This window comes from Euphorbia lathyris, chromosome 4 (genome assembly GCF_963576675.1).
Source record: "Euphorbia lathyris chromosome 4, ddEupLath1.1, whole genome shotgun sequence".
Classification (NCBI taxonomy): Eukaryota; Viridiplantae; Streptophyta; class Magnoliopsida; order Malpighiales; family Euphorbiaceae; genus Euphorbia; species Euphorbia lathyris.
This window is the reverse complement of record NC_088913.1, coordinates 30,545,675-30,558,551: the sequence shown is the minus strand read 5'-3', so window position 1 is coordinate 30,558,551 and position 12,877 is coordinate 30,545,675. Positions and strand designations below refer to the sequence as shown.

The 12,877-nt window shown below is 34.6% G+C and overlaps 1 protein-coding gene across 1 annotated transcript; it reads left to right on the top strand.

The window, feature by feature from the left end:
- The first annotated feature begins 1,358 nt into the window (after positions 1-1,358).
- Positions 1,359-12,486, top strand: LOC136227117 (uncharacterized). Its single transcript, XM_066015818.1, has 11 exons — positions 1,359-2,029; positions 2,111-2,192; positions 2,274-3,269; positions 3,396-3,749; positions 3,829-4,950; positions 5,328-5,954; positions 8,076-8,623; positions 8,882-9,977; positions 10,096-10,449; positions 10,523-11,624; positions 11,872-12,486. The coding sequence occupies exons 1-10, from the start codon at positions 1,581-1,583 to the stop codon at positions 11,522-11,524; spliced, it is 6,630 nt and encodes a 2,209-aa protein (XP_065871890.1). The 5' UTR covers positions 1,359-1,580; the 3' UTR covers positions 11,525-11,624; positions 11,872-12,486.
- Positions 12,487-12,877: the final 391 nt, after the last annotated feature.

Below are 12,877 nucleotides of genomic sequence, written 5' to 3'. Positions count from 1 at the left end.
TTGTCCAAATAGAAGCGGTGATAAGAAATTTGGAAAGATAAATAACAAAACCCTTCAAAAATCCTGATACGAGTTAAACTGGAGTTGACCGGTCAAATTGGAGGTCACCTAATCGATACTATATTAGTGAGCAACTTGAATGTTCTAGAAATTGGACAAACACGGGGTGTTTGTTAGGAGGGATATAGGAGGTGGGATAAGGATAAAAAACACGAGATAAGTTATCCCGTGTTTGTTTGTGAGATAGAAGAGTGAGACAGACGAGGGATAAGTCTCTTATCCCTTAAATCTTATACCCAAGAGGGGGTGGTATAAGGTGGTGAGATAAGCTCCTGCGATTTTAATAGGATGGAAAAGTCAATCTTATCCCTCAAATTAATGTTATGTAGTTTAAATAAGGTTAAAATAGTAAAATGTATTATTTTATCACTATCCCTATCTCACGTACCAAACATTGAATAATAATTCTCGAATTATATTTTTATCCTTATCCCAACTATTTTTGTCCATATCTCAACCTTTATCATTATCCATATCCCAATAGAATACCCCAACAGTCTACAGCATGATACGAGTGCAGTCGATGAGATTCGTTCTTATCTATCGATAAGGCAAGAGAGAACTTATGACTTCGCCGATGGAGAGGGATTCGATGAAATTTGTCTATAAAAAGATTATTTTATCCGTACTATATCTAAGAGTTCTACAGAATTTAAATTAATCCCTAAAATCTCTCTAATTCTCTACACATCTATATATCATATAAAACAGTAACGATGGAACTGAGGTGTCACTTCCTCCTTTTTTAGTGATAAAAAATTTAATATATTAATTTTAATTTTATTATATATATTTATCTATAAAAAGATTATTTTATCCCATATATCTAAGAGTACTACAGAATTTAAATTAATCCCTAAAATCTTTCTAATTCTCTACATATCTATATCTATATATAATATAAAACAGTAACGATGGAACTGAGGTGTCACTTTTTCCTTTTTTACTGATAAAAAATATAATATAATATATAATATATTAGTTTTTATTTTATTATTATATTTATCTATAAAAATATTATTTAAAGTAAATGTGAAAATCAAATAATAATATTTAATTTATATAACACATTTATGTCATTAATTGTAATTATTAGATTGTATTTTTATTAATATTTATATATTAAGATGAATCCGTGTATCGCACGGGCCAAAAACTAGTTGAATAATAATTCTCGAATTATATTTTTATCCTTATCCCAACTATTTATCTTTATCCATATCTCAACCTTTATCATTATCCATATCCGAATAGAATACCCCCAACAGTCTACAGCATGATATGAGTGCAGTCGATGAGATTCGTTCTTATCTATGGCAAGAGAGAACTTATGACTTCGCCGATGGAGTGGGATTCGATGAAATTTACCCTCGAAAATCACTACCACTGATGTTTCCGCTAATTGCTAGTTACTTACAACTCATAAATACTTCTTCTGATAATATGTTATGGCACACCGTAGATAACTTCATCTTAATTCCTCCCATTCTATACACATTTATTTCTTTCCATTATCTACCATGGCTTCCACTTGCTCCCCTATATCTAATTGCAACTATGATGTGTTCATCAGTTTTAGAGGCGCAGATGTTCGCGATGGCTTTCTCAGTCATCTCTTCCATGCTTTATGTCAAAAACAAATTGTTACTTTCAAGGATGAAAACCTTGAAAGAGGAGAGGAGATTTCGCCTGCCCTCTTGCAAGTCATCGAAGAATCACACGTTTCACTGGTCATCTTCTCGGAAAACTATGCAAATTCTCCATGGTGTTTAGATGAACTTGTGAAGATAGTCGATTGCAAGAAAAGGATGGGACAGATAGTAGTACCGATTTTCTACCATGTGGATCCAACTGATGTTCGGGAATTCAATGGGATACTTGGAGAAGAATTTAAGGGTAAACACGAGATCTGGAGGAATGCTCTGAGGGAAACAGCAGAGGTATCTGGGTTCGATTCACGAAATATTAAGTAAGTTCTATTTATTTATTTTTTTCAAGAAATTCACTGTGTTTACTAATCCATTACATGAAGTGCATAAATTTTCTATAGATGCTTGCTTTTACTTATCCTTTTACTTATAAGTCCTCGCTTTAATGTAATCAGGCCTGAAACAAAGCTAATTGAGGAAATTGTTAGTCTCATCCATGAGAGAGTAAATCATGCATTTTCTTGTGTCTCTATTATTGATGATGGTTTAATTGGAATTGATTAGCGAGTGAATGATGTCGAATCAAAACTCTTTATTGGATCAAAAGATGTATTGTTTTTAGGAATTTGGGGCATGGGCGGCATAGGTAAAACAACCATAGCTTGCAAGATATATGGCCAAATCTCTTCCAAGTTTGAGAGTGCATGTTTTGTTGCAAACGTCAGAGAAAAACTGGAAAAATACACATTGGATGATTTACAACATGAGATTCTATCAGAGTTCTTAGGGAAAGAAATTTCAAATTCAAGAAGGCTCAATGTTGTTGCATCCTCCTTCATTTGCAAATGGATGAAGAGAAAAAAAGTTCTTATTGTTCTTGATGATGTGGGTGATCCAGAGCAAATAGAACTTTTAATTGGAAAACATGAAATGTACGGCCCAGGGAGTAGAGTTATTATGACTAGTAGAGATAAACAAATTCTCATGAATGGGGGTGCTGATGAGATTTGTGAAGTTGAAGAATTAGATTATCGTGAAGCTCTTCAGCTGCTTAGCTTACACGCTTTTAAGCAACATTCACCATCAGATGAATACACAGAGCTAGCAAGAAAGGTAATAGCATATGCTAAAGGCATTCCGTTAGCTCTGAAAGTTTTGGGTTCCACATTACACAACAAGAATATAAGAGAATGGGAAGATCAGTTGGAGAAATTGAATGCTATGGCCGACAAGAAAATTCAGAATATATTAAAGATAAGTTATGATGAATTGGATTATATGGAGAAGGAAATTTTTCTAGATATTGCATGTTTCTTTAAAGGGGAGGAAAGAGATAATACTGAAAGTATACTACAAAGTTGTGGTTTTAATGCAAGAATTGGTATCAGAATTCTTCTTAATAAGGCTCTTATCACTATTTCTCATAACAAGTTAGATATGCATGATTTACTGCAGCAAATGGGAAGAGATATCATTCGGGAAAAATGCATTGAAGAGCCTTGGAATTGTAGCAGGTTGTGGCTTCCTCAGGATATCTACAATGTTTTGACAAAAGATTTGGTATGAATCAACAATATTATTCTATATCATATATATTTTTTATTGAAGTTCTGCTCCCATAGTTACAACCTTTCTCTTTTACATTTATGTTTTACAGCAATTTATTATTGTTTGTTGTATTTCTAGGGAGAAATTTCAGTGAAAAGCATATCTTTAGACATATCCAGAACTGGAGATATCAATTTAAGTTCTTCCGCCTTTACAAGAATGAAAAGGCTTCGACTACTCAAATTTTACAATCCTTACTATCCAGAACATGAGGAATACAGTTCATACAATGGAGTGATCAAAATCCAACAGCCAAAATATCTTTTTTGGCATCGACACTTAAGACGCATCAATTTTTTGCCAGATGAGCTAAGATATCTCTACTGGTACGGATATCCATCAAAATCCCTGCCAATAAAATTTTGCCCAAAGAATCTTGTTCAACTTCATTTGATAAGTAGCCATGTTGAACAACTTTGCATCAGAAATCAGGTATCCTTTTGGGATGTATATTTCATAATATCATTTATACAGCGTATCTTTGTAAATTTTGGATGTACTTTCATTGCAGTATTTTGAGAGTTTGAAGTTGATGGACCTCAGTTACTCAGTGAAGCTAATCAGAATTGCAGACTTGTCTAAATTTCCAAAACTCAAAGTTCTACATTTGAGAGGTTGTACAAGTTTGGTTGAGATTCGGTCGTCTACACAATATGACAGTGAACTTCGACATTTGAATCTTGAAAGTTGCAAAAGTCTTTGCAATTTTTCAAGTTTTCTTTATATGGAACGTCTTGATTTTCTTTCACTTGAAGATTGCTTTAAAATCACAGAGTTTCCAGTGATTCCAAGGAGTATAAGATGTCTGGTTTTAAGTAAAACTGCAGTGAAGCAAGTGCCATCGTCAATTGAGCATTTCTCTCAACTTACTAAACTGGAGTTGAAATCATGCACCAGTCTCCGGAGTCTTCCTGGCAATATTGGTGAGTTGCAACTTCTCAAGCATCTTAATCTTGAGGGTTGCTCGGAACTGATGACTCTTCCAGACAGCACATGCAATTTGAAGTCTCTTAAATCTGTTTCCATAAAGGAGTGTTTAAATCTGAAAGAATTGCCAGAGAATATTGGGGATTTAGAATCACTGGAGAAGCTTGTTGCATCCAGAAGTGGTATTAGAAAACTTCCATCCTCCATCAACTATTTGGGCAAGCTTAAAACTTTAGATTGCAAAGGATGCAAAAACTTGATATTGCCTCCTTTTACCGGTTTGCCCTCGCTGACTTGGCTCCTTCTTGATGATTGTGGCTTGTCAGAAATTTCTTGCACTATTGGATCTCTAAAGTCGCTGTGGATGTTAGGATTAAATGGGAATGATCTAGAGGGCCTCCCTGAGACCATCAACCAACTTTCTAACTTGAAGGATCTTTATTTAAATGACAACCTGAGACTTAAATACATACCGGAGCTTCCATTAAAGTTAAAGAGATTGATGGCCCGAAACTGCACTTGTTTGGAATTATTGCTGTCATTCTCCGATGGAAACATGGATTTTTTGAGTTGGCTAGATGTTAGCAACTGCTTTAATTTGGATAAGAACATGCGAGAAAAAATTATGGACGAAGCGATGCTGAGAGTTGTAACTGCATTGCCTCAGTTGAGACGTCCAGATAGACGTCCAGATATAGCGCATGGGGTGCTTCTCTCATACTTTTCATCTATCTATCTATCTATCTATCTATCTATCAATCTATTTACTTATTTATATATGGGATAAGGTACCAAAATAGCCCTAAGGTTTTTGGGGAAGTACCAATTTAGGCTCCATGTTCAAAATAGCACCAATATAGGCTTAACTTTACAACATAACATCAATTTAGGCTTAATGTTAAGCCTAAATTGATGTTATGTTGTAAACATATATTGGTGCTATTTTGAAAGTGGAGCCTAAATTGGTACTTTCCTAAAAACCTTAGACCTATTTTGGTACCTTATCCCTTTATATATCTATCTATGAGTCCATCTCCATCTCCTTCACCTTCACAATCATGACTGATTGCTTTTATGTTTCAGTTAAATGGTTATGGTGAGGTGCTAGTTTGCAAATTGGCGTTTGGCTTTGCGATTGCTGGAAGAGAATTACCGGAAAGGATGAAGTATAAGAATGAGAATGGATCAAATATTTTCATCTCAATGGAACAATATGATCCACTTGACTTCATGGTTGTGGCTTTTTCTGCTGTTGTAGCCTCCACAGATTACGAGGCTCTAACTGATGGCATGTTTATAGGATGTGAAAGTTGCGTTGTGACTGAATCTGGACGTTCTCTTGTTTTCAATTGTCATCGGGCATGTTGTTTGTCGACACCGTTCAGTGGCACCAGAAAGCCTGACAATGTGGTTTTAGAGAATGTATCATTTTGGTTATCCAAAGTTCATTTCCATGATAAACACAGGTTCACTAAAGCCTCATTTCGATTTTCCGCATATAAAGTTTCTGATAATGGTGTTGAAAGCCTAAGCAATGTGATGGTTAAAAAGTGTGGAGTTCATCTGCTATCTTGTGACAAGGATGAAATTGGCCCTTTCTACCCATTTATTGATACATGTGGATGGGAGCCTAGAAGCTTTGAACTGGCAAAAAGCTTACGGAGCTCAGGTCTAGAAGAAGATAATCATCATTATATGGTGTTAGAGAATTGAAATGCAGCCTGTTTGACTAAGAACAGCCCAATGATGATTGATGATGATTTTCTCCCCAGTTGATTCATGTTTTGATTACGTCTGAGCTGACTGTAAGTTCCATGAAATCCAAATTTTTTGTTAGACTGTAAATTCCATATGTTAGATAGTGTCAATTGCATGTAGATAGAAGTACAACTTTATTCCAATTCCAATAAAATAATTAAAGTAAGAATCATGTATTTTGGAACCACATCCATTATTCTAAACTATAAATCTGATTTGCCATTTCCGTTCATAATTATTATGCATCTTCTCTACAAAAAATCATGTAACTAATCCAAATGATTTCCTTTGCTATTCCTTTTCCCAACACCTTTCTCTTTTGTCAAAAAAAAAAAAAAAAAAAATCCTTTTTATACCATAAATGCAAATTCGATAGTTCAATTTCAATAGTTTAGTCTCTTAAATATTTGAATTATTAAACAATTTAATCCCTTTATAAGAGACTAAACGGTTAAATAGAACAAAAATTAAATATAAACAGTTTATTATTAAAATACGAATACTAAAAAGTGTGTTAGCTAAAAATGTAAGAACTAATAAATTATCTATTCTACTTTATTTATCTCCTTGGATATCTCAAAGGCACCATACTAATGGTTGCTGTAAAAAGATTTGAAAGTCGGCTACTGATTATTGTATTTTTTTTTTTTGTGGTAATTTCTTTATTTTTTGGAAGGACAAGAAACAACTAGCTGTTCTTAAATCTTCTGCTGAAACACAATACTGGAGCACGACCAACACTAACTGTGAATTAAAATTTATTTCAATACTTAACACGAGAATTTCAAATTCCCTTCATTTGCCCTCTCACTGGATTGTGATGATCAGGCTGCTATTCATATTGCTTCTAATGTCGTTTTCACGAGCACTAAATATTTAGACTTTAATTGTTATATTCTTATCAATCATATTATTTCCACCATTTTAAAGGCGCAAGATGCCTAAGGCGTTAAGGGGGTCTTAGAGCCTAGGCGCAAGATACACACTTGATGAACAGAAGGCACATAAAATAAAAATTACAAAATCTAAATATCAATTTTTTTTTATATTAATGTTATAATACTCTTTTATTAATTAAAGCATAAGTCATCATAAAAAAAGAGATACTTATAACCACACAAATAAGACAAAATCACATAAATATATAATATTATACGTAAAAAGACACCAAGTTAAGTTCATCGAGACATAATAAACTATTAAACATTTATTGTTAATAAGAAAGAACATAAGTTATGTTTTTTGTGTCTCAATAGTGGAGGATGAATGAGTTTTATTAACGTTTACACTCTTAGGTTACGTCTCTTCATATTATTGTTTAGTTAGCTTTACACTTTTATGTAGATTAGAATTTAGGTCAACTCTAAGTTGAAATTTATTTAGATTAGATTAGTGGTTGAAATTAATCAATAATTTTATTTAAAAAAAAACAGTAAAAAGAAAACCTAATAAAAAAACTAATGTTACCAAAGCGCGCCTAAAGAGAGCCTCCGAAGCCCAGGCGAGGTGCACAAGGCGTGTGCCTGTTAAACTGAGCCTCGCCTAGGTGTATTAAGGCTCGGTCCTTTGAGCCTTGCCTTAAGGAGTGGCTCCTTAACAACTATGCTATTTTCCATCCAATCCACACTTTTCTACTAAATTCTACTTGATGGTTTGTTAACCAAACATTTCAGCTCCTTGTCTTAATACTTTGCTTTTCAGGACAGGGTCATAGAACGATTTTAACCAACAGTTCGAACTGATAGTTAAGGCGAATCAATAATTATATCTTATACTATTTCCTTTACATCATACACCATTCATCAATTGCATTAATTCCATCACCATCATCAATAGAGTAAGAGAGTATTTTTACCACTTCCCATTACGAATCTCAGATTTCATTTTTTAAAAAACTTTATAGATTAGTTTTTAGGTATTATCTAGATAGTTGGGACTTTGACTGGTTGCTGTGGTGGAAAAGAAGTCAACAATATTCAATTTTGTCAACAGATACGCGTTTACATTTTTTCTACATCAGATAGGCTTTGGAAATTTAATAGGAAACTATGATAGAAAATCATCTGCTAATTTCTACAACTCATAAAGACATCTTCTCATAGTACTTTATCACACATCTTCATCTCAATTTCTCTCCTTCTATACATCTTTTATTATATGTATACTACTACTATGGCTTCCAGTTGCTCCCTTACATCTCAGTGGAATTATGATGCGTTCATCAGTTTTAGAGGCACGGATGTTCGCGATGGCTTTCTCAGTCATCTCTTCCATGCTTTATGTCAAAAGCAAATTGCTACTTTCAAGGATGAAGACCTTGAAAGAGGAGAGGAGATTTCGCCTGCTCTTTTGCGAGTCATTGAAGAATCACATGTTGCGTTGGTCATCTTCTCAGAAAATTATGCAAATTCTCCATGGTGCTTAGATGAATTGGTGAAGATAGTCGATTGCAAGAAAAGGATGGGACAAATAGTAGTACCAATTTTCTACCGCGTCAATCCCTCTCATATTCAGGAATTGACTGGGAATTTGGAGGAAGCATTTAAGGGCAAAATGGAGAGCTGGAGGAACGCTCTGAGGGAAACAGCAGAGGTTGCTGGCTTCGATTCTCAGATGGTCAAGTAAGTTTTATTTTTCTTTTAGAACATAACTTCTATAAGGTCTGTGTACATATATGCAAAAGTCCATTTCTGACTTTCTAGAGTAAACTAATGGCTTTGTATTTGCAATTATTATCATAGGAAATATGGAATCAGGAGAAAATAATGTGAATTATGAAATAAAATGAGGTCATGTTCCTTCTGAAGGGTTTTCTTTCCCTTTCCCTTTCGTTGTAGACTTAATAGCATACTTATTAGTTTTTGCTTATATGTAATCAGGCCTGAATCCAAATTAATTAATGAGATTGTCGAGCACGTTTTGAAGAGAGTAAATCATGCATTGTCTTGTGTCCAGAATGATGATGGGTTTATTGGAGTTGATTTACGTGTCAACGATATTGAATCAAAGCTGTGTATTGAATCCAGCCATGTGCGTTTTTTAGGAATTTGGGGAATGGGTGGTATTGGCAAAACCACATTAGCAAACAAAATATTTGAGAAAATCTCTTCCAAGTTCGAAAGCAAATGTTTTGTCCTAAATGTCAGAGAAAGAGCAGAAAAATACAAATTAGATTATTTACAGCGTGAAATCTTTTTTGAATTATTTGGGACAGAAATTTCATATCCAGGGAGACCTATTATGTTATGCTCTTCAAGGAATCGGCTGATGCGAAAAAAAGTTCTAATTGTTCTTGATGATGTGAGTGAGATGGAGCAAATAGAATTTTTAATTGGAAAACAAGATATTTATGGCCCAGGCAGTAGAGTTATTATGACAAGCAGAGATAAACAAGTTCTCAAGATTGGAGGTGTTGATGAGATTTATGAAGTTAAAGAGTTAAGTTATGGTGAAGCTCGTCAACTCCTTAGCCTGCATGCTTTCAAGCAAAAGTTTCCAATAAAAGGATACACAGAGTTAGCACAAAAGGTAGTAGAATATGCTAAAGGTATTCCATTAGCTCTTAAAGTTTTGGGTTCCACTTTACACGATAAGAATATCGAAGAATGGGAAGATGAGTTAGCCAAATTGGAGAGTATGGCCGACAAGAAAATTCAAAACATATTACGGATAAGTTATGATGAATTGGATTATATGGAGAAGGAGATTTTTCTTGATATTGCATGCTTCTTAAAGGGGGAGGATAAGAATGTTGCTGAAAGTACATTAGGAAGTTGCAGTTTAAATGCAAGAATTGGAATCAGTCGACTTCTTGACAAGGCTCTCATTACTATTTCAAGAAACAAGTTAGATATGCATGATTTACTACAACAAATGGGAAGAGATATTGTTCGGGAAGAATGCATTGAAGAACCATCAAGACGTAGCAGGTTGTGGATTCCTCAGGATGTCTACAATGTTCTGACAAAAGACTTGGTATGCATCAAGAACATTTATCTAGTGTTGATTTATGAAGTTCAATTCCTATATATGGCTTTCTTTCTCCATTAATGTCCTGTGGAGTTTTGAAATATTGACGCTTTTTTTTGTGCAGAGAGAAATTTCCATCAAAAGCATATTTTTAGACGTATCGAAAGTTGAAGATATGTCATTAAGTTCTACTGCTTTTAAGGGAATGAAAAGGCTTAGACTCCTCAAAATGTACAATCCTTACTACCCAGACGCAATAGATTACGATTCATTCAATGGAGTAATAAAAGTACATGATCGAAGATATTTTTACTGGTACCGATACCGAAGAGTCCTTGACTTTTTACCGGATGAGCTACGATACCTCTACTGGTATCGGTACCCATTGAAGTCTTTGCCCTTGAAATTTTGTCCCAACAATCTAGTTCAACTTCATTTGATTCATAGCCTCATTGAACAACTTTGCAACAAAAACTCAGTATGTTTTAAGAAAATAACATAATATGTTTGTAAATTTTGGATGCATAATCTTTTTTCTCATTAACTTGCAGTGTTTTGCAAGTTTGATGGTCATGGACCTCAGCTACTCTGTGAAGCTAATCAAGATTGCAGACTTGTCTAAATTCCCAAGACTTGAGGTTTTATGTTTGAGAGGTTGTACAAGTTTGTTAGAGATTCGCTCCACTAGACAATACGACAACAAACTTCAACATGTGAATCTTGCAAATTGCAAAAATCTCTGCAAATTTTCGAGCTTTCTTGATATGAAAAGTCTTGATTTTCTTTCACTTGAAGATTGCTCCAGAATCAGAGAGTTTCCGGAGATTCCACAGAGTGTTACATGTCTGATCTTGAATAGGACTGCAATAAAACAAGTGTCCTCAGCAATTGTGCATTATTCTCAACTTGCTAAATTGGAATTGAAATCATGCAGGAGACTACTGAGTCTTCCAAGCAACATTGGTGAGCTAAAAAGTCTTGAACATCTTGATCTTGGAGCTTGCTCAAAACTGATGAATCTTCCAGACAGCATTTGTAATTTGAAGTCTCTCAAATATCTTCTCATACAAAATTGTTCAAATCTGAAAGAACTTCCAGAGAAGCTAGGCAACTTAGAATCTTTGGAAGCACTCTATGCAACCAAAAGCAGTATCAAGAAACTACCATCCTCCATCAATTTGTTGGGCAAGCTTAAATTTTTAAGCTGTGGAGAATGCAGAAATTTGATATTGCCTCCTTTCACAGGTCTACCCTCTCTGAATAGTCTTTCTCTAGAGAATTGTGGCCTGTCGGAAATTTCGGAGAGTATCGGCTTCTTAAAGTCATTAACTACTTTAATTCTAAGTGGGAATAATTTAGAGATGCTCCCAGTGGCCATCAAACAACTCTCCAAGCTGGAAGATCTTCTTGTAAGAGACAACAAGAGACTTAAATATATACCGGAACTTCCTCCAAATCTACAGCTTCTGTCAGCAGAAAACTGCACATTTGCAATCAATGATGCCTTCCACTGGAGCGAACTTGGGTTTATTGTGGTGGCTGGATGTTCGTAATTGCATCAATTTGGATCTGAATACACTCAGAAAGATAATGGATGATGTGCTGCTCAAGGTTGAAAATACATTTCCTAAGCTGCTTACAGCTCTAGACGAGGTGCGTCTCTCTCAAATAAAAAGGTCTATTATTTTGAAAGTCTATTTTGAATTGAATGGTTGAGGTTAATTAAACATAAACTCTTATGCATACTCTATACTCTTTCATATAAATCATGAGCAGGGGCGGAGGCAGGGGGTGCTGTAGCACCCCTTAACGCTGGGAACCACATCTCTCACGGGTGGTTCGGCCCGGTTATGGATGGCAACGGGTACTAATTTCAACTGATGGTTTTTTTTTGTGACAGTATTACGAGTACGAGATAGCTGTTAGCTGTTTATCAAGTGGATTTCTTTTTAGCGGAGGAGAATTACCGGAAAGGATGAAGTATAAAAATGAGAACGGATCGAATATTATGGTGTCAATGGGAGAATATGATCCGCATGAGTTCATGGTTGTCGCATTTTGCGCAGTTGTTTCATCGACGGATTATCAGGCCATAGCTAGTATACAATGTAAAAGTTGTCTAGTTGCAGAATCAGGAAGACGTTTTGATTTGGATTTTGAATGGCAAAATGGTCGCTATCCGGTACCGAATTCTCGTAACAAAAAGACGTTCTCATCATCAAAACACATATTCTTTTGGGTTTCCACAGTTCATGTAAAATGTAAACAGAGGTTTTCTGCTGCATCATTTCAATTCCTACCTCGAGGACCCCGCGGAAGCAGTAACGCTGGGGTGGTGAAAAAGTGTGGAGTTCATCTGCTGTTCTGCGACAAGGCTGAAATTGACCCTTCTTCCTTTCAAAAACTATGTCTTGGTGGCATTATCCATTTTATTCCTTCATTTATAAGAATTGTCTAATATTTTCAGTAAGCTCTTGTATTTTTATTGGGTTTAATTTAATTTAACTTATGTGCTTCTAATTTTTTAGATAACTAGTTTAACTACCTACTAATGAATCTCGTTTAACATAAATAATGATGCGTGCTTAAGTGATATGATTGATAGGTTTGTTAATGCATGACTATATTATACTATAGTATACGGCAAAAGAAAATACAACTATGCTTAAATCAAAATATATGGATAAATTTAAAATTTAAAATTAAAGAAACTAAAGTATGAAATTTGGAGGCTTTTACTAAATAAAAGTTCATTTTATTTCATGAAATGTAATTTTTATATTAGATATTTTAAAAGTGTAGATATATATACTCCTAAAAAATGGAAGACTTTGTCTTTTACATAATCCATCAGTCTTGATCACATGCATATCTTAACGAGCATGTAGAATTTGCTCATTCACCGT